This window comes from Gopherus evgoodei, chromosome 2, assembly GCF_007399415.2.
Source record: "Gopherus evgoodei ecotype Sinaloan lineage chromosome 2, rGopEvg1_v1.p, whole genome shotgun sequence".
NCBI classification, from domain to species: Eukaryota; Metazoa; Chordata; order Testudines; family Testudinidae; genus Gopherus; species Gopherus evgoodei.
Window position 1 is genome coordinate 28,807,643 of NC_044323.1, and position 22,421 is coordinate 28,830,063.

A 22,421-nucleotide genomic window follows, 5' to 3' on the forward strand; every position below is an offset into this window, starting at 1 on the left:
GCATAAGTTGTTCAATTTAAGAACATTTTCACTGTAGATTTGACAAAACACAAAGAAGGTACCAATGTGAGATTTCTACAGACAGCTACAGCACTCAACCTATGGTTTAAGAATTTGAAGTACGTTCCAAATTCTGAGAGGGACAAGTTGTGAAACATACTGTCAGAAGTCTTAAAAGAGCAACACTGTGATGCAGAAACTACAGAACCTAAACCACAAAAAAAGAAAATCAACCTTCTGTTGGTGGCACCTGACTCAAAAGATAAAAACGAATGTGTGTCAGTCTGCACTGCTTTGGATCATTATTGAGCAGAACCTGTCATCAGCATGGAAACATCTTCTGGAATGGTGATCAAAGCACAAAGGGGAATACAAATGTTTAGCATATCTGGAACGTAAATACCTTGCAACTCTGGCTACAACAGTACCATGTGAACACCCATTGTCACTTTCAGGTGACATTGTAAATAAGAAGCAGGCAGCATTATCTCCCATTGTCTTAGCAATTAGCTAAACAAGAAGGACTGGGTGGACTTGTAGGCTCTAACGTTTTACATTGATTTATTTTTGAGTAGTTATGTAAAAAAAATTATACATTTGTAAATTGCACTTTCACGATAAAGAGATTGCACTACAGTACTTGTATGAGGTGAATTGAAAAATACTTTTGTTTATCCTTTTTTCAGTGCAAATATTTGTAATAAAATAATAATACAAAGTGAGTATTATACACTTTCTATTCTGTGTTGTAATTGAAATCAATATATTTGAAAATGTAGGAATCGTCCAAAAATATTAAAATAAATGACATTTGATTATTGTTTAACAGTGTGATTAAAATTGCAATTAATCAGGATTATTTTTTATCTTGCGATTAATCACGATTAATTTTTGTAATAGTTTGACAACCCTAATAAGGAGTTAACATGAAAGAGATTATTCAAGATGAAATGAGCAAGAAGCCTGCCAAACGATCAGTGAGGTAATTGAACAATTAAGGTGCTAAAGGAGCACTAATGGAAAACAAAGCTTTTGTGGAGAAGCTAAATGAATTCTTTGCATCGGTCTTTGTTGCAGAGGCTGTGAGGGAGACTCACACACTCAAGCCATTTTTTTAGGTGACGAATCTGAGGAACTATCCCAGGTTGAGGTGTCAATAGAGGAGATTTTGAAACAAATTGATAAATTAAACAGTGATAAGTCACCAGGAGCAGATGGTATTCACTCATTAACTGTGATATGTAAACTATCACTTAAATCAGCCTCTGTATCAGATGACTAGAGAATAACTAATGTAATGCTGGTTTTTAAAAAAAGGCTCCAAAGGCAAGCCTGGAAATTCCAGTATGGCCATTCTAATGTTTTTATGTTATATGTAATGAGCCATAAATTAGTGTGTTTATTGATTCCATGATTTTTAGTGTCTAACAAAGTTATGAATTTAAGTCCCAGGCTTGTCTTTTGAAGGTGTTGTTCAGGTTTCCTTTGAGGATAAGGAGAGAGGTCAGATATGGAGTGATCATTTTGTGAAAAGTGTTCACACACAGGTAATAGTGTTTGTCTTTTATAATTTTTCTTTGTGAGTTCATTTGAGAGCATAGTGATTGTCTCATTTCATCCATATAGTAGTTACTGCAGTTGGTACACTGGATGAGGTACACGGCATGTTGTGATAGGCATGTGTTGGACCCAGGGATCATGAAAGCTGTGTTGGGGGTGGGTAATGATCATTGTAGCCATGAGATGTCTGGAGGTTTTGCATCTGTTGTTATGGCAAAGTCTACTACCACTTTGAGTTGGCAGGCTTGTGTGGAGCTTGTTTCTGATAATGACTTGGAGAGGTTTAGGGGTTTGAAGGCCAAAAAAGGGAGTTTGGAAAAGATTTATTTCAGGATGGGATCCTCATTGAGTATGGGTTGTAATTGTTTAATGGTACAGTATCACATATGGAGTCCAGCGTGGGGTGGTAGGTGACAACTAGGAGTGTGCAGTTGGAGCATTATTTTTCTATATTGAACATGCTTATCTCAGGGTATTTGGTGGTCTGTTCCATAATGCAATGTACTTCTTTGATGGAGTGACTTTGTTTGGTGAAGGCTGTTTTAAGTGTATTACGGTGTGTATCTCAGATTTTCTCCTTAGAGCATATTCTGTGATGTCCAAGTGGCTGGCTGTAGATAACAGATTTCTTGGTGTGTTTGGGATGGTTACTGGATTTGACAAGGTAACTGTGGTGATTGGTGGGTTTCTTGTGTGTACAGTCGTCTATAGGCTTTCATTGTTGAAGGTGTGACACTCTGAGCACCTTTCCCAGACCTGAAGAAGAGCTCTGTATAAGTCTGAAAGCTTCTCTTTTTCACTAACTGAAGTTGGTCCAATAAAAGATATAACCTCACCAACCTTGTCTCTCGTATTTTTGCTTTTTAGAAACTAGACCTTTTTAAAAAACGTTTTTGCTACCATATAACTGCAAGACTAAAATTTCCTCTTTTTTTTTTTTTTTTTAAAAAGCATTTTCAGAAGCAACAAACTGCATCTATTATCTATCTGGAGAGAAACATTTTGGAACAATCCAACTTTCAGTGAAAGGATAGAAAACTTTCAAGTTGTGATTACATAGTAGCTACTTTAGGAACCTATTACCTCCCACTTTCTCTTAGTCCAGTAGCACTTAGTCCCCCTTTCTCTCCCAAAGAGAGAAATCTGCCAAACACCATATGGTCACACAGCTATAGTATTTCTTCATTTTCTATGGTGTGACCAGAAGAAGTGAAAACAGAAAATCATCTAAATAAATTTAACAAATTATAAACTCTTTACTTACTAGTGTTTTGGTCTTGAGGCAGGAGTGCTGAAAGAGTATGGCCCAGCTGTGCACTTTTACTACTTAATAGTTGTCTTTCTGGCAGGAGTTTTTTTGTCTCTAAATGTGCCATTTTGCTGCCTATGGGTTGCCCAATGGAAAGAAAATATGTATAGATATTTAAGCAACTGCAGTTACAAACACCAAAACATTTAACTCTGAGAAGTGATTAAAGCACATGCTCAGTAGTTATCTTTTAGAAATATTATCACCAGGGGATCATCTCAAGCACAAAGGGAGTCAGAGTGACAAAACATAAACAAGATGCAAAAATTTAAAGGGCAAAAGTTTTAAGCAATTTAAAAATAAAAAATATAAAAACAGTAAAGAGTGACATTAAATTTTAAAAAGGCAAGTTTTTTTATAAATACATAGACATCATTTTTTAATTTTCTTCAAGAAGTTAGATGGTGGTTTATCATTGGGGCAGAGAGAGAATGAGAGTGATTCTGTAGGCCAGTGGTTAGGGCACTCCTTTCACCTTCCCCACTGATGGGATACACAGCACTGGATTATGGTCCAGGATAGGTGGCTGTTGCATTATGTTTTGCATTTGCATGTGTGTTCACACTAAAAAGAGATTTCTTTTTTACTTAGTTCATTTAACAATAATTTAACAAATATATTTAAATGATGGAAAGTAATGTGTTCACAAAAGCTATTACAGTCTTTCAGGCAACTAGAATTTATTTTCAGACTTCACATAAGTCTTAAAACATAAGTTACTCAATTCTATATGTATGGGGAAACTCCACTGAGTACAGGAATAGGTGTACCCACTTATATCAGGGCTGAATTTGACCTACTGTGCCTGAGGTAAACAGATTGGTAGACTATGTTGATATCAATGTAAACCTCTATATATGTTTCCCATACAAATGTCATTGTTTAGGAACATCGGCATGTTTTTGTAATGTTCATAAGATATTTGGGAGTCAAATGTCACTACTTGTCAACTTGATTTCATAGGTGCTAAAGCGATTCACATCTTGCCTTGAAGACACTCACAAATGCAGAACAACTGTACTTCACATTATCTCTGGAAAATATATACCTCACTGTCAAACCACAAAAAGGACAGTGGTTGGCTAATGGCCGTTTAACAGTATGGGTTGCATATAGTGTCATTTACCAATCCTAAACATTTCACTTTGTTCTTCATTATGGTTTATAAAACTGCATGATTTAATCTGAGATAGTCAGAAGACACTCACCCAGAATATGGACGATCAAGCTCTAATTCCTACTCTGCCTGAACTGGAGTAGGGACTTAGACCCATTACCTTGTAGGATAGTCCCTTATCACTTGGCTATACAGTATATTCTGGGGTGAGTCTCAATCTTTTGTTGAAGCTGTTCCACTTTGTCTGAAATACTTAAATACACACTGCAGCAGGGACTGGATCCTGGGTCTCCCAGTGCCCTAACCACTGGCCTACAGAATCACTCTCATTCTCTCTCTGCCCCAATGAATATTTAGGTATTTATACAAAGTGGAACAGCTTCCTAGCTGCCAGCTTAGGAAACTCCCCACACAGTGTGCTGGTTTTTGTGAATCACATTCTTAGGCTCCTAATTCTGCCCAAGGAGAGGAGCCTGGGAACCTAATTTAGGATTGTGAATTCAAAAAGGCAGTAGAGCACCTAAATGTTAGATGTTGCAATGCTGAGTCTAACTCCCCATTGTGGATCTAACCCTGAGTATTCATAAGTGAAAATGACAGAATTTATATTCTTGGTTCAAGCATTCAGTCCACAGGGGATCATGGAAGACTCCCTCACCCACAAATCATCATTTTTACTGACTGTAAGTTATTTACTTTGCACTCACCACTTGATCTCTCTTTTCCATTCTGGCCTGTTACAAAATCCTGTGCCTGTTGCAGATCCTTTAGATTTTCTTCCAGCTTTGCAGCCAGAATCTCTCTTTTCTTGGTTAGCTCATCTACTTTGCTTGCTAAAGAGAGAGGAAGATTTTAGTGTATTAAATAGAGAAAATATTGAATAGGTACACTCTGTAAAATGAAATATACAAAAATATAGAACACTAAACAGGGGCTTCTGCATTTCTGCAATAACCACTCTATGTACAGGTAGTTACGATTGCTACAGACAATAATCTAAAATGATCTTTTAGACAATAGAATTAAACCACATAAACCATTATGTTGCATTCAGTAAAAACTGTATCTAGTTTTTATATTTAAGAATACATCTAGAAAAATAAAACAAAGTCTCCTTCCTTCTTATACATTGTTTTATCTGTTTCAGCATTCTACAAAGGCGGGCAATGGTCAAAAGTAGGCCTTCAGTGTATATCTGAATTGTCACAGTCCTGAGCTGGGAAATATCTAGTAACCAAATAATGGCAAACATTTAAAAGAAAACATATTCTTCCTAAAGCATACACCACTGTAGTCAACCTATATGACACTTTTCTGGTGTTAGAACAACATATTCTTTAGTAAATACTCCATTCCACACTTAGTAAAAGTGTTTTCTTTATCTTCCTTACTAGTCTACATGGGATACCCAGAGGAATAATTAAAAAACTAACTTTTACTGACTCAATCTTCTGTTCCAGTTTAAGCTTTGCGCACTTTAAATCTTTCCAGGTGAATAGTTACAAAATTCATCTCAACATATTATATAAACAAAAGGTAACAAAAAAGGAATTGGAATAGCTTATTTATGAGCATAAATTTGATTTAGGTGGCATTACTGAAATCTGGTGGGATGATTCCCATGATTGGAAGGTTATATACATTATAATCATTTGATTTTAGAAAGTATCAAGTGGGCAAAAGAGGAATGGGAATTGCAGTCTATGTTAAAAATGGCATTACCTGTTTCTGAGTCACTGACAACTCAGAAGAAACCGATCTTGAATGCTCATGGATCAATGCATAAGTACTGATTTTTATTTTTTCCCACAGCTGCTCCAATTCCTGCTCTGCCCTGAGGATGTTTTAAGAACACTTTTCTAGATGCCCCAAAAGCCACAATCAAATAAGAAGGATGTATTTGTTAAAAAAACAACCTGACTAAGAGGGGAAATGAAAAGAACAGGGGTACTTGCAGCACCTTAGAGACTAACAAATTTATTTCAGCATAAGCTTTCATGGGCTACAGCTCACTTCTTTGGATGCATAGAATGGAACACACAGACAGGAGATTTTTATACATATAGAAAACATGAAAAAGTGGAAGTACGCATACCAACTGGAAGAGTCCAATTGACTGAGATGAGCTATCATCTGCAGAACAAAAAAAACCTTTGAAGTGATAATTGAGATGACCCATAGAAGATGTGAGGAGAACTTAACATAGGGAAATAGATTCAATTAGTGTAATGACCCAACCATTCCCATTCTCTGTTTAAACCTAAGTTAATTGTATCTAATTTGCATATTAATTCAAGTTCAGCAGTCTCTCTTTGGAGTCTGTTCTTGAAGTTTTTTTGTTGCAAAATTGCCACCTTCAAGTCTGTCACTGAGTGGCTAGAGAGGTTGAAATGTTCTCCCACTGGTTTTTGAATGTTATGCTTCCTGATGCCAGATTTGTGTCCATTTATTCTTTTACGTAGAGATTGTCCGGTTTGGCCAATGTACATGAAGTGGAAGTGAAGGCAGCTATAAAAATAATATAAATATATATTAAATGGAAGGGGAAGTTGATAGTAATAAATATACATCAGAAGCTAGGGATTGTAGAAAATTGATAAGGGAAGCAAAGGAACATAAGTATAAATATATGGCCAGCACAGTTAAGGCAATAAGAAAAAGTTTGTAAAGTCTATTAGGAATGAAAAGAATTCTAACAATGGTATTGGTCCATTACTGGATGGAAATGTAGAATTATCCATAATAGTGCAGAAAAGGCAGACGTGTTCAATAAACATTTCTATTCTGTATTTGGGGGGAAAAAAAGATGATGCTATATCATATGATAACTCTTTCCATTCCACTAGCATTTCAGGAGGATATTAAATAGCAGCTACTAACATTAGATATTTTTAAATCAGCAGGTCAAGATAACTTTCATCTGAAAATTTTAAAAGTTGGTTGAGGACCTCTCTGGACTGTTAATGTTCATTTTCAATAAGTCTTGGGACAGTAGGGAATTCCAGAAGCCTGAAACCAAACTAATGTTGTGTCAATATTTAGAAAGGGTGGTAAATAAGATGACCTGAGTTATTAAAGGCCTATCAGCCTGATATTGATCCTGGGCAATTGAGTGGCTGATACAGGATTCAATTAATAAAGAATTAAAGAAGGGTAATATAATTAATGTCAATCAGCATGGTTTTATGGAAAACAAATCCTCTCAAAGTAACGACTTTTTTTTTATGAGAATACATGTTTGGTTAATGAAGGTAATAGTGTTGATGTAACATATTTAGACTTCTGTAAGGCATTCGATTTGGTACTGCATGATATTTTGATTAAAAAACTAGAAAGATATACAAATTAACAATGCAGACATGAAATGGATTAAAAGCTGGCTAACTGATAGATCTCAAAATGTAATTGAAATGGAGGATCATCCTTGAATTTTGTAGTGGGATCCCACAGGGATTGGTTCTTGACCTATGCTCTTTAACATTTTTATTAATGACTTGGAAGAAAACATAAGATCATCACTAATAAAGTTTGCAGAGGACTTAAAAATTGGGGAAGTGGTAAATAAGAGGACAGGTCTCTGACACTGAGTGATCTGGACTGCTTGGTAAGCTGGGCTCAAGCAAAAAATATGCATTTTAATATAACCATTAATGTAAATTATACACACACACACACACACACACACATACATTTAGAAACAAAGAATGTAGGCCATACTTACACAATGGGGAACTTTACCCTGGCAAACAACTACTCTGAAAAAGATTTAGGGATCGTGTTGGATAATCAGCTGACCATGAACTCCCAGTGTGATCCTGTGGCCAAAAGGACTAATGCAATCTTCGGATGCATAAAAAGGGAAATCTCAAGTAGGAGTAGAGAGATTATATCATATCTGTATTTGGCACTGGTGTGACCGCTACTGGCATACTGTGTCCAGTGCTGGGGTCCACAAATCAAGAAGGAGGAAGATTATTTGGAGAGAGTTCAGAGAAGAGCACAAGAATGATTAAATGATTAGCAAACAATACCTTATAGAGACAGACAAGGAGTTCAATTTAGCTTAACAAGGAAAAGGTTAAGAGTTGACTTGATTATAGTCTACAAGTACTTACACTGGGAACAAATATATAATAATGGGCTCCTCAAACTAGCAGAGAAAGGTATAGGATGATCCAATGGCTGGAAGCTGAAGCTAGACAAATTCAGACTAGAAATACAGCATAAGTTTTTAAAAGTGAGAGCAATTAACCACTGGAACAATTTACAAAGCGTTGTGGTGGATTCTCCAGCATGGATAATTTTAAAATCCAGATTGAATGTTTTTTTCTAAAAGATATGCTCTAGGAATTATTTTGGGCAAGTGCTATGGCCTATGTTATACAGAGGTCTGCCTAGATTATCACCATGGTCCCTTCTGACCTTGGAATCTATTAATATAATCATTTCATAAGATAAACAAAAGTTAGAGACAAAGAACTAGTACAAACTGGATGTGCTTAAGCTAAATGAGTGTTCAAAATTCCTTGTGAGGTTACAAATTTGCTATAGCAACATACTAAGATGGCATTGGAATGATGTCAATATATGTGTTTTGATTGATAGGACCAAGTTGCCAGCCTCTTTCTGCATACTGTTTTTCTCCATGTCAATTATCTTAAGCTTACACAAAGAAAGTACTGAGAGAAGAAAGAGAATGCACTGCATATCAGCTAGCCTCATGATCACAATTGCTGCCACCTGCTGGGCCACACAAATATACAATATTGGACTTCTGTTTTCCTAATCCAGAAAGTTGCTTTGGCCTGATCTACACTGATGGGGGAAGTCGATGTAAGATACACAACTTCAGCTACGGGAATATCATAGCTGAAGTTGACATATCTTATTTCGACTTACCTCCCATCCTCACGGCACGGGATCGACGGCCGTGGCTCCCCCATCAACTCCGCTACTGCCGCTCGCTCTGGTGGAGTTCCGGAGTCGACGGGGAGCACATTCGGGGATCGATATCTCGCATCTAGATGAGACGCAATATATTGATCCCTGATAAAATCGATCGCTACCCTCCGATCCAGCGGTAGTCTGGACGTACCCTTTGATCAGACTGGGTAAGGAGGGGGAACCAAGTTGCATCACACCATCCATCAGCTTGATTAAATCTTGAGCAATATATGAGATATGAGTCTGAGGTTCCTAATATTATTACATCTCTAATGTGCCAGTTCCCCCCACTTTAATCTTTCTAACTCTTCTTTCTCTTTATGACTTCTCTAATAGGCATCCAGTTTAGCCAGCCCAGGACAAGTAATCTCTTATAACACTGAGGTGTTCACAAAGGAAAGCTAATACTGGTAAAAATTTACCCTGGGAAACAATGTTGTGCCTGTCATTTTTTCCAGCAGCTAACCTTCAAGTTACTATTTTTATTAAGTTACAGAACCTCATTTATCTTTCCTCTCTCCCTGTGTGTGCATTTGTTTTGTTTTGTCTTAAAAAGAAGCAAGGTCAAACTTTAACAACTTATTCTTTTAATGCCAATAAGGGCTTTTAATGCCACCTAAAAATCTATCAAAGAAATTTTCCTTTTAAAATATTTTATACAGCTAAAAGGAAAGGGAATAAAGAAAATAGTTGACAAAGTTTGACCTAACTTTTCCAAATGTTTATCTTCTTGTGGGCTTGACAAAAGGCTTTAAAAATATTTCATTCTGATTGTAAGCAATGAAAGCACCATACCATACAAAGCTCAAACCAAACTTAAGTTTAATGTTTTAATAGTAAAAAACGGGTTTGCAAACCCAACAACTTTCGCGACCTGAGAATCATCCGCTTTACCAATACAACATTACTAAAGTATCTATCCTGCACTCCTTAGCCTGGCAAAAGCTCTTTTTATAAAGGCTCAAAAAGCCTTTATATGGCAACACAAAACTCAACTGCAGTTTTGTCTGAGTCTTACCAGTCATAGAGCTTGGTTGGCTGGATGCAAAAGCCTGTGCTTGTTGCAGATCTTTCAAATTTGATTCCAGACTTGCAAGCAAAACCTTTCTTGCTTCGGATAGCTCATATAGTTTCCTCTCTAAGGAAAGAAAAATACTTTAGAATCATCGATAGTTAAATTGTATTTAAATATTCCCTTTAAAATTGATTTACATGAGATATTTGATTATATGAGCTGGATTCTCTGGCCTGCTATAATTGCTTAGAAGTTGTATTCTGACTGGAGATGGCCAGTGGATAATTATTTGCCAAAGGACTCTCTGCTTTGCAAGGTAACCCATGGCGGTAATGGCACTGAGGTCTGCCCCCATGAAGGTTATGCCCTCTAGGGGAGAGGCGGTTCTAGATTTTATTTTGACAAATAGGGAGGAACTGGTTGAGAATTTGAAAGTGGAAGGCAGCTTGGGTGAAAGTGATCATGAAATTATAGAGTTCATGATTCTAAAGAATGGTAGGAGGGAGAACAGCAAAATAAAGACAATAGATTTCAAGAAGGCATATTTTAGCAAACTCAGGGAGTTGGTAGGTAAGATCCCATGGGAAGCAAGTCTAAAGGGAAAAACAATAGAAGACAGTTGGCAATTTTTCACAGAGACATTATTAAGGGCACAAGAGCAAACTATCCCACTGCGTATGAAAGATAGGAATTATGGCAAGAGACTACCGTGACTTAACCAGGAGATCTTCGATGATCTAAAAATAAAAAAAGAGTCCTACAAAAAGTGGAAACTAGGTCAAATTACAAAGGATAAATATAAACAAATAACACAAGTATGTAGGGACAAAATTAGAAAGGCCAAGGCACAAAATGAGATCAAACTAGCTAGAGGCATGAAGGGTAACAAGAAAACATTCAACAAATACATTGGAAGCAAGAGGAAGACCAATGATAGGGTAGGCCCATTATTCAATGGGGAGGAGGGAGAATAATAACAGAAAAATGTGGAAATGGCAGAGGTGCTTAATGATTTCTTTGTTTCTGTTTTCACCAAGAAAGTTGGTGATGATTGGACATCTAACATAGTGAATGCCAGTGAAAATGAGGAAGATCAGAAGAGGCTAAACTAGGGAAAGAACAAGTTAAAAACTACTGAACAAATTAGATATTTTCAAGTCAACAGGGCCTGATAAAATGCATCCTAGAATACTCAAGGAGCTGATTGAGGAAATATCTGAGCCATTAGCGATTATCTTTGAAATGTCATGGAAGATGGGAAAGATTCCAGAAGACTGGAAAAGGGAAAATATAGTGCAATCTATAAAAAGAGAAATAAGGACAACCCAGGGAATTACAGATCAATGATCTTAACTTCTGTACCCAAAAAGATAATGGAGCAAATAATTAAGCAATCAATATGCAAACATCTAGAAGATAATAAGGTGAAAAGTAACAGTCAACATGGATTTGTCAAAAACCAGTTGTGTCAAACCAACTTGATAGCTTTCTTTGATAGTTTAACAAGCCTTGTGGATAGGGAGGAAGTGGTAGATTTGGTACATCTTGACTTTAGTAAAGTTTTTGATACTTGTTCTCATAAACAAACTAGGGAAATGCAGCCTAGATGGAGTTACTATAAGGTGAGTACAAAACTGGTTGGAAAACCTTTCCCAAGGAGTAGTTATCAGTGATTCACAGTCATGCTGGAAGGGCATAACGAGTGGGGTCCCAAAGGGATCAGTTGTGTGTCCGGTTCTGTTCAATATCTTCATCAGTGATTTAGATAATGGCATACAGATTACACTTATAAAGTTTGCAGACATTACCAAGCTGAGAGGGATTGCAAGTGCTTTGGAGGACAGGATTAAAATTCAAAATGATCTGGACAAACTGGAGAAATGGTCTGAAGTAAATAGGATGAAATTCAATAAGGACAAATGCAAAGTACTCCATTTAGGAAGTTGCACGCAACAATCAGTTGCACGCAAACAAAATGGGAAATGATTGCCTAGGAGGGAGTACTGCAGAAAGGGAACTGGGAGTCATAGTGGACCACAAGCTAAATATGAGTCAACAGTGTACCGCTGTTGCAAAAAAAAGCTAATATCCTTCTGGGATGTATTAGCAGGAGTGTTGTAAGCAAGACACGAGAAGTAATTCTTCTGCTCTATGCTGCACTGATTAGGCCTCAGCTGGAATATTGTGTCCATTTCTGAGCACCACATATAAGGAAGGATGTGGACAAATTGGAGCGTTGAGAGAAGAGCGGCAAAAATGATTAAAGGTCTAGAAAACACGACCTATGAGGGAAGATTGAAAAAATTGGGTTTGTTTAGTCTAGAAGAGAGAAGACTGAGAGGGGACATAACAGTTTTCAAGTACATAAAAGGTTGTTCCAAGGAGAAGGAAGAAAAATTGTTTTTCTTAGCCTGTGAGGATAGAACAAGAAGCAATGGGTTTAAATTGCAGCAAGGGAGGCTTACATTGGACATTAGGAAAAACTTTCCAGCTTTCACGGTGATTACGCACTGGAATACGTTGCCTAGGGAGGTTGTGGAATCTCCATCATTAGAGATTTTTAAGAGCAGATTAGACAAACACCTGTCAGGAATGGTCTAGATAATACTTAGTCCTGACACAAGTTCAGGGGACTGGGCTAGATGACCTCACGAGGTCCCTTCCAGTTCTATGATTCTATTTGTTGGTTGTAACTGTGACTTGTCCAAATTTAGTTGCAGGCCTAGGCCCAGTCCAGTTGACTAGGGTGCTGTTTTGGACCTGGTTGCTTGATATTCTATGAATCAGCCATTGGTCCAGGTAAGGAAATATTGGATGCCCAAAGGATGTAGGTGGACTGCCACGTATGCCATGTAATTGGTGAGGATCCTTGGGTCTGATGACAGCCCGAAGTGAAGCACTGTGTATGGTAATGGTTGTTGCCTGTCACGGATTAAAGGTACTTCCTGTGGCAGGGATTTAGTGCCATGTGGAAGTATGCACCCTGTAAATCAAGTTAGCATACCAATTTCCAGCCTCCAGGGAATGGAAACAGAAGTGAGGGTGACCATCCTGAACTTGATTTTCTTGATGAAATAGTTTAACTTACCTAGATCTAGAATGGGGTTAAGACTACCAGATTTCTTTGGAGCCAAGAAGTACTGGGAATAGAAACCTTTCCCTCTGTACTGGTAATTTTGTATTGCTCCCAAATCTAGAAGAGACCATGTTTCTTGAAGTAATAGTCTCATGAGAAGGATCCTTGAAAAGGGATGGGGAAAGTGGGCTGGGAAAAGGGATGGAAACAAATTGGATAACATATCCTTCTTTTACTGTGCTGAGCACCAACTTGTCTGATGTAATGTCTTCTCAAGCACAGTCAAAGAGGACTGGCATAATCCACGGGGCAAAATACACTTAGTGTGCTCTTCTTGATCAAAAAGTCAAAATGATTGTTTGGAGGTTGCAGCTGTATAGTAAGAAGGTCTTTTGTTTGATGAAGACAGCTGGCAACATCAAGGAAGTCTTGAGCTTCTCTAGGAAAAATACTGTGACCTCTGTTGGAGAGAGGGCCTGGAGAAAGACTGAGGCCTAAACTGTTACCCTTGTGTAAATGGAGTACAAACTCCTAGCGAACAAAGCGTTGTACAGTAGTCCTTCAGTAAGTGCATAGTGTCATCTGTTTTGATAGAAAACAATTTATACCCCTCAAAGTTAAATCTTCTGTTGTGTTCTGCAGCTCCTTTGGAATGTCAGAAGTCTGCAGACAGGAAAAGCGCTTCATGACCATTGCAGTGGCTATGGAATGTGAGGCCATATCAGTGGTGTCTATTGCTGCCTGAAGAGATGTTTGAGCAGTAAGGTGTCCTTCAGAAACCAAAGCCAAAAACTGATCTTTATTGGACATCTGACAATTTGGCATCAAATTTTGAAATTTCAGAGAAATTAATAAAATTATATTTTGACAAAAAACAGCCTGGTAATTAACAACTCTCATTTGAAGGGTGGCAGTGAAATAAATCTTTTGGTTGTATAAATTAAGCCTCTTAAATTCCTTATTTCTCGGAATGAATTGAGGACAGGACTAGACTGTTCCTTAGCATCTCTGACCACCAAGATCTAGGAATAGGATGGGTAAAGAAACAGTCAAAATCTTGTTGAGGGACTTGATGTTGGCCTTTCCACTCACTTGGCTGTAGGAGGTATGGAGGCTGGGGTCTACCAGAGGGTTTTTACTGGCTCCAGTAATGCTTCATTGATACAAAGGGCAGGAGCAGGAGTCCTTCCTGGAACAGGAGTCTGTAAAATATCAAGGAGTGTGTGAGGGTTCTCTTGCATAGGCTCTGCCCATATATCTAGAGAACCTCCATATGAGATCCTGAAAAACTTTGAAGTGCTATGTGAAGGGAGATGTTGACTCTGGAGTAACAGCTTCATATGATGAAGATGAATAAATATTTGAGGAAACATCTAATTCCCTCTCCTCTGTGGGGTCCAGCATAGGGATAGTAGCAGGACCCTGGGTAGAAGTTTCTCGCACTGGAGGAGGAGAAGACTTCCTCTTAAAAGTGATCATGATGGAGGTCTCCAAGCTCTCAGAGCAGCCCAAGACCAACAAGGCTATGAAGGGACTGCATGGTGTGAGCCATCCACGGTCGGAGACCCCATGCTGTAGCTTCCCTATAGGAAAACCAGTCCTGGACTTTAGGTCTCATAATGGTAGAACAGCTATAAAGTGATCTAAAATCAACTGGAGGTAAAATAGGTTCCTCCATTTCAGAGTCCAAAGAAGAAATATAAAACTTTTCAGAACAGAAAGGAGCAGTCCCCATTGGGATTCTAGATGGTCTGGGTATAGAACATACATTGGGCTCCAAGGAAAATGAGGATCGGAGTGGTCAGGACAAAGTGGTCAGGATGAAGTGCTGTTATAATAGGTCAAAAAGCTGATGCTATATGAGATGGAACTGAATGCATTGACAGCGCCAGGCACATTCATGGTGCCAGATGCATCAATAGAGCTGAGGACACTGATGTCAGCTGCAGCAAAGGAGAGCTCAGTAGGGAAAGGCAAATAAGATACCTTGCCAAAAAGAAGGCTAGTGGAGTCACCAATGTGATATGGCCATTAAAAAAGCTAATGCAGTTTTAGGATGCATCAGGTGAGGTATTTCCAGCAAAGATAAGGAGGTGTTAGTACCATTATACAAGGCACTGGTGAGACCTCATCTGGAATACTGTGTGCAGTTCTGGTCTCCCATGGTTAAGAAGGATAAATTTAAACTGGAACAGGTTCAGAGACGGGCTACTAGGATGATCCGAGGAATTGAAAACCTGTCTTATGAAAGGAAACTCAAAGAGCTTGGCTTGTTTAGCCTAACCAAAAGAAGGTTGAGGGGGGATATGATTGCTCTTTATAAATATATCAGAGGGATAAATATTAGGGAGGGAGAGGAATTATTTAAGCTTAGCACCAATGTGGACACAAGAACAAATGGATATAAACTGGACTCTAGGAAGTTTAGACTTGAAATTGGATGAAGGTTTCTAACCATTAGAGGAGTGAAGTTCTGGAACAGCCTTCCAAGAGGAGTAGTGTGGGCAAAAGACATATCTGGCTTCAAGTCTAAGCTTGATAAGTTTATGGAGGGGATGGTATGATGGGATAGCCTAATTTTGGCAATTAATTTGGCAACTGATCTTTGATTATCAGCAGGTAAGTATGCCCAGTGGTCTGTGATGAGATGTTAGATGGGATGGGATCTGAGTTACTACAGAAAATTCTTTCCTGGGTGCTGGCTGGTGAGTCTTGCCCTCATGCTCAGGGTTTAACTGATTGCCATATTTGGGGTCGAGAAGGAATTTTCCTCCAGGGCAGAATGGCAGAGGCCCTAGAGGCTTTTTGCCTTCCTCTGCAGCATGGGTCATGGGTCCCTTGCTGGAGTATTCTCTGCAGCTTGAGGTCTTCAAACCACAAGTTGAGAACTTCAATAACTCAGACATAGGTTAGGGGTTTGTTATAGAAGCTGACGGGTGGGATTCTGTGGCCTGCGTTGTGCAGGAGGTCAGACTAGATGATCATAATGGTCCCTTCTGACCTTAAAGTCTACGAGTCTATGAGTAGAGGGCACCTCAGGTAAGGGTATTGGTGCTGATAGTCCCAGTGGAATGAGTACATTGAATTGGCTGAAAGGAGGAAGAAGGACCCAGCCTGAGTGAAGATACTAGTCTTGACAGCCCTGAAGGACCTGGAGTCGACAGTGTTGCCTCAGATGAGACCGATGAGAACTGGATTTGTGAAATCTCACACCTTTTATCAGAGGACTTTCTGTAAGAAATCCAACACTTTGTGCACCTGTCAGCATCAGCATGCCTGGAGCGCTTTAACAAGGCAGATAGTGAAAACAAAGCATGACATTTGCCACCAGACTCATGGTTGGAATCAGAAACAGCTGGAGGGACACTCCTGGTCAATTCTGAGTCCCCTGCCTCACGGATGGGGCTAAACTCCAACACAGGGCAAATCACCTCTTGCATGAAGTGAACTTTAAGATGAAAATCCCTGTTTTTACTCCTGATGGGGAAGAAGGTACAAATGAAGCATTTGGCCTTCATGTGGTCCTCAACAAGAGGGTTTTGTGCCTATCTGACAGAGATAACATCCCTGTATGTGGTACCCTGCTTAAAACTTGGTGATTTTTTCACACTAAAATCCTCCAGGGAACTACTAAACTATAACTAGCTAAACTACTACTGAATATGTCTAACTATATTAGAGAAACAAGGTGGGTAAAGTAATATCTTTTACTGGATCAACTTCTGTTGTTGAGAGAGACAAGCTTTTGAGCTTACACAGAGCTCTTCTTCAGGTCTGGAAAACTTACTTGGAGAGTCACAGCTAAATACAAGATGAAACAGATTGTTTAGAATAAGTGGTTAACAGATATTTCAAAGAACCATACAAGGTAAAGTGGCCTGTTAACACCCCTCCAATTATAGGAAGGAAGGAGTGGGGGAAGTTGATGGAGAGGTTGTTAGTGGGTTATAGAGTGTTGTAACAAGCCATAAATCCATTGACTCTATTCAGTCTGTGATTTTCAGTGTCTATCAAAGTTATGAATTTGAGCTTTGGGGCTCATCTTTTGGAAGTGTTGGGCTTTCGAGGTTTCCTTTGAAGATGAGGACTGATAGGTCAGATATACAGTGACTGCTTTGTGAAAAGTGTTCACACACAGGTAATGTAAGGTTTTTGTCTTTTATAATTTTCCTGTGTGAGTTCATTTGAGACCATAGTGATTGCCTTGCTTCACTCACAAAGTTGCTATTAGGGCATTTAGCGTACTGGAAGAGGTACACCACATATTGTGATAGGCATGTGTAGGACCCAGGGATCTTGAAAATTGTGTCGTGGGGGGTGTTGATCATTGTAGCAGTGGAAATATGTCTGCAGGTTTTGCATCTGTTGTTCTAGGTGCCGCTTTGAGTTGGTGTATCGTGGTGGGGTGATACATGACAACTACTGGGGTGTTGTCAGAGGAGGGTTTATTTCTGTACTGAAGCAGGTTCTCTTTGCAGTATTTGTCTGGCCCATTCCATTATGCCGTCTACTTCTCTGGTGAGTTTCCTTGTTTGGTGTAGGCAGTTTTGAGTGTGTTAAGGTGTATATCCTGGACTTCCTCCTCAGAGCATATTCTGTGGTATGTGAGTGACTGACTGTAGATAACAGATTTTGTTATGTATTTAGGTAACTGGATGTATGAAGGTAGGTGTGGTGATCCATGAGTTTCTTGTATTAGTTGCCTATTTGGTTCCATTGTTGAAGCTGATTGTGTTGTCCAGGAAGTAGATGCTTGTGTGGAGGTGTTCCAGAGAGAGTTTAATGGACAGGGGTGGTTGTTGAAGTTGTGGTGGAAATCTTTCCAATATCCTGTGATCAAAAAGGCTACAACACCACATGTAACTATATTCACTAAAGCTTTATGATGCTTGCTAACCAAAGCAAATGCTACAGACAGTTCTTGTCACAGGTGATGAGAAAGAACTGAGAAGGAGGCAGCAGATGCCCTTTTTATGCATATCCACCCCCTTCATGGTACTGCTGCCAAAAGTCTTTGACTCTAATGCATTGGGTGCGTATACACCTGCTGTGGAATATATATGTGCACAATCACTTGGAGGAGAACAGTGATCTGCAAGGTGGGACAGCAAGCTCCAAATTGTAGCTCTGAGTGATGAGAAGAAACTGATGCCACGTCCAGACTAGGAATTAAAATCGATTTTAGATACGCAACTTCAGCTACGAGAATAACGTAGCTGAAGTCGAATTTCTAAAATCGAGGTACTCACCAGTCTGGACGGCGCCGCATCGATGTCCGCGGCTCTCCGTGTCGATTCCGGAACTCCGTTCGGATTGATGGAGTTCCGGAATCGATGTAAGCGCGCTCGGGGATCGATACACCGCGTCCAGACTAGACGCGATATATCGATCCCCAAGCAATCGATTTTAACCCGCCGATGCCGCGGGTTAGTCTGGACGAGGGCTGAGACAGAGTTGGGGTGGCCTTTGCTTGGAGGCACAAGAGCACTCAAGGCACATGCCAATCTGAACTGCTTACCAAAAGTCTCCTGCTCAAGTGCGTTGTGAGTGCACACACCCAAAATGGAATGTATATGCAACTTGAAGAAGAAGCAGAGAATACAGAAGGACAAGATGCACACTTAGTAAATCCTGGCCTTTTTTCTTTCAGATCTGTCATCAGATCTGCACTGGGGCATGGGAACTGATCAAACATCCTAAAATGAATTAGGGAAATACTAGAAATTAAATTGAAGACACTAATCTTACATTAAGAACTAGCTACAGCACTGAGCCCTGGTCTACACTATGAATTTAGGTCAAATTTAGCAGCGTTAGGTCAATTTGACCCTGCACCTGTCCACACAACCAAGCCTGTTTTGTTGACTTAAAAGGCTCTTAAAGTCAATTTCTGTACTCCTCCCCGCCAAGGGGTTTAGCGCTAAAATCGACCTCGCTGGGTTGACTTTGGGGTAGTGTGGATGCAATTTGACAGTACTGGCCTCTGAGAGCTATCCTAGAGTGCTCCATTGTGACCTCTCTGGACAGCACTCTCAACTCAGATGCATTGGTTAGGTACACAAGAAAAACCCCAGGAACTTTTGAATTTAATTTCCTGTTTGGCCAGCACGGCGAGCTGATGAACACAGGTGACCATGCAGAGCTCATCGGCACAGGTGACCATGGAGTCCCAGAAATGCAAAAGAGCTCCAGCATGGACCGAACGGGAGGTACTGGATCTGATCACTGTATGGGGAGAAGAATCCATGCAAGCAGAACTCTGTTCCAAAAGATGAAATGCCAATATATTTGCCAATATCTCCAAGGGCATGATGGACAGAGACTACAACAGGGACAGACAGCAGTGCCATGCGAAAGTTAAGGAGCTGAGGCAAGTCTATCAAAAACCAAAGGATGCAAACGGTCGCTCCGGATCAGAGCCCCATACATGCTGCTTCTATGATGAGCTGCATGCAATTCTAGGGGCGGGGGGAGCCTACCACTACCCCACCACTGTCCGTGGACACTTGCAAGGTGGGAGTCTCATGCAACAGGGATGAGGATTTTGTGGATGAGGAAGATGAGAAGGAGGAGGAGGTTGAGGATAGCACATAGCAGGCAAGCAGAGAATCCCTTCTCCCTGACAGCCAGGAACCATACATCACCCTGGAGCCAACACCCTCCCAACCCTCCCAAGGCAGGCTTCCGGACCATCAAACCAGAGAAGGCACCTCTGGTGAGTGTACCTTTGTAAATATAATACAGGATTTAAAAGCAAGCATGTTTAATGATTAATTTGCCCTGAAGACTTGGCATGCATTCGCAGCCAGTATAGCTACTGGAAAAGTCTGTTACCGTATCTGGGGATGGAGCGGAAATCCTCAAGGGACATCTCCATGAAGCTCTCCTGGAGATACTCTAAAAGACTTTGCAAAAGGTTTTTGGGGAGGGCAGCCTTATTCCGTCCTCCATGGTAGGACACTTTACCACGCCCAGCCAGTAGCAAGTAGCCTGGAGTCATTGCAGAACAAAACATTGCAGCGAATGGGCCCAGACTTTGGTGGCATTCAAGCAACATCTGTTCTTTATCTCTCTGTGTTAGCCTCAGGAGAGTGATATCATTCATGGTCACCTGGTTGAAATATGGGAAATTTGTTTAAGGGAACATTCAGAGGTGCCTGTTTCTGCTGGGCTGTTTGCCTTTGGCTGAAAAGAAATCATCCCCACTGTTAGCCACGCAGTGGCAGGAGGCCGGTTCATGCTGAGCTGTTCGCATTCGGCTGACAGGGATCTTCCCTGATACTAGCCACGCGGTGGTGGAGGGAGGGGGGTGAAGCAATCATCCCAGAGAATTGGGTGCTGGGGATGGGGTTGGGGTTGGGGTTGGATTGTGCTGCACCTTCACCCTAAAACCGCAGTCCTTCCTTTTAAATGGCCAACCGAACAGGCTTTGCTTGGTATGGGAAAGGAGGGTGCTGCTGTTTGAAATTGTTCCCACATGTTATGAAGGTTGAAGAAGCGTAAACCCTTTGCCTTACCATGTCTGCCTGCAAGCCAAATTCTGTTGCCCAGCCGAGCGTGTATGATGTCTCTCATCAAACTGGCAGACACTCAATATAAGAGGCAAAATGCAACCTTGTACCAAAAGCACATGTGCTATGTAATGTGAATCGCTTGATTCAGTGTGAAATAGTCTTCGCTTTGTTCTCTAAAATGTATCTTTTAAAATACTACTCTTCCTTTTTCCTCCTGCAGCTACAAATGTTTCTACGCTCCCCCATCATCTCAGTCCCAGAGGCTAGCAGAGATTAGAAGGCGAAAAAAACGCACTCGTGATGACATGTTCTCAGAGCTCATGCAGTCCTCTCGCACTGAAAGAGCTCAGCAGAATGCATGGAGGCAAACAATGGCAGAGCCCAGGAAAGCGTTAAATGAATGTGATGAGAGGCACACGCTGAGAGGAGACAGGATGCAATGAGGCTAATGGGGGAGCAAACTGACGTGCTCAGGCATCTGGGGGAGTTGCAGGAAAGGCAGCAGGAGCACAGACCACCACTGCAGCCCCTGTATAACCACCTGCCCTCCTCCCCAACTTCCATATCCTCCTCACCCAGAAGCCCAAGAACGTGGGGGGAGGATATGGGCACCCAGCCACTCCACCCCAGAGGATTGCCCAAGCAACAGAAGGCTGGCATTCAATAAGTTTTGAACTGCAGTGTGGCCTTGTCCTTCCTCCTCCACCACCTCACCCGGTGCTTCCCTCCTCACCAACCCTTCCCAAGCTACCTTGCGAGTTTCCCCCATTTGTGTGATGAATTAATAATGAATGCATGATTTTGAAACAATAATGACTTTATTGCCTCTGAAAGTGGTGATTGAAGCGGGGAGGTCAGTTGGCTTACAGGGAAGTAGAGTAAACCAAGGGTGAGGGTTTTCATTAAGGAGAAACAAAAAGAACAGTCACACTGTAGTCTGGCCAGTCATTAAACAGTTTTTCAAAGCTTCTCTGATGTGCAGGGCACTCAATTGTACTCTTCTAATCGCCCTGGTGTCTGGCTGTGCGTAATCGGCCGCCAGGCGATTTGCCTCAACCTCCCACCCCACCATAAACATCTCCCCCTTACTCTCACAGATATTGTGGAGCACACAGCAAGCAGTAATAACGGTTGGAATATTGGTTTCGCTGAGCTAGTCAGTAAACTGTGCCAGCAAGATTTTAAATGTCCAATGCACATTCTACCACCATTCTGCACTTGCTCAGCCTATACTGGAACTGCTCCTTACTACTGTCTAGGGTGCCTGTGTATGGCTTCATGAGCCATGGTATTAAGCGGTAAGCTGGGTCCCCAAGGATAACTATAGGCATTTCAACATCTCCAATGGTAATTTTCTGGTCTGGGAAGTAAGTTCCTTCTGCAGCTGTTCAAATAGACCAGAGTTCCTGAAGATGCGAGCGTCATGCAACTTTCTCAGCCATCCCACTTTGATGTCAGTGAAACATCTCTTGTGATCCACTAGTGCTCGCAGCACCACTGAAAAGTACCCCTTGCAGTTTACGTATTGGCTGCCAAAGTGGTCCAGTCCCAAGATAGGGATATGAGTTCCATTTATCACCCCACCACAGTTAGGGAAACCCATTGCAGCAAAGCCATCCACTATGACTTACACATTTCCCAGAGTCACTACCCTTGATAGCAGAACGTCAGTGATTGCATTGGCTACTTGGATCACAGCAGCCCTCAAAGTAGATTTACCCACTCCAAATTGATTTCTGTCTGGCATTGCAAGCTTCCAGAGGGCTATTGCCACTCACTTCTCAACTGTGAGGGCTGCTCTCATCTTGGTATTCTTGAACTTCAGGGCAGGGGAAAGCAAGTCACCAAGTTCCATGAAAGTGCCTTTATGCATGCGAAAGTTTTGC

The 22,421-nt window shown here is 40.6% G+C and overlaps 1 protein-coding gene across 1 annotated transcript in view; it reads right to left on the reverse strand.

The window, feature by feature from the left end:
• The window catches only part of LOC115644800, a 33,511-nt gene that overhangs the window by 2,437 nt on the left and 8,653 nt on the right, over positions 1–22,421 (reverse strand). The window contains exons 5-8 of the mRNA XM_030549269.1: positions 13,034–13,138; positions 9,949–10,068; positions 4,694–4,819; positions 2,825–2,944 (exon numbers count right to left, since the gene is read on the reverse strand). Coding sequence (XP_030405129.1) covers positions 2,825–2,944; positions 4,694–4,819; positions 9,949–10,068; positions 13,034–13,138 — 471 coding nt within the window. The remainder of the gene's footprint in view (positions 1–2,824; positions 2,945–4,693; positions 4,820–9,948; positions 10,069–13,033; positions 13,139–22,421) is intronic.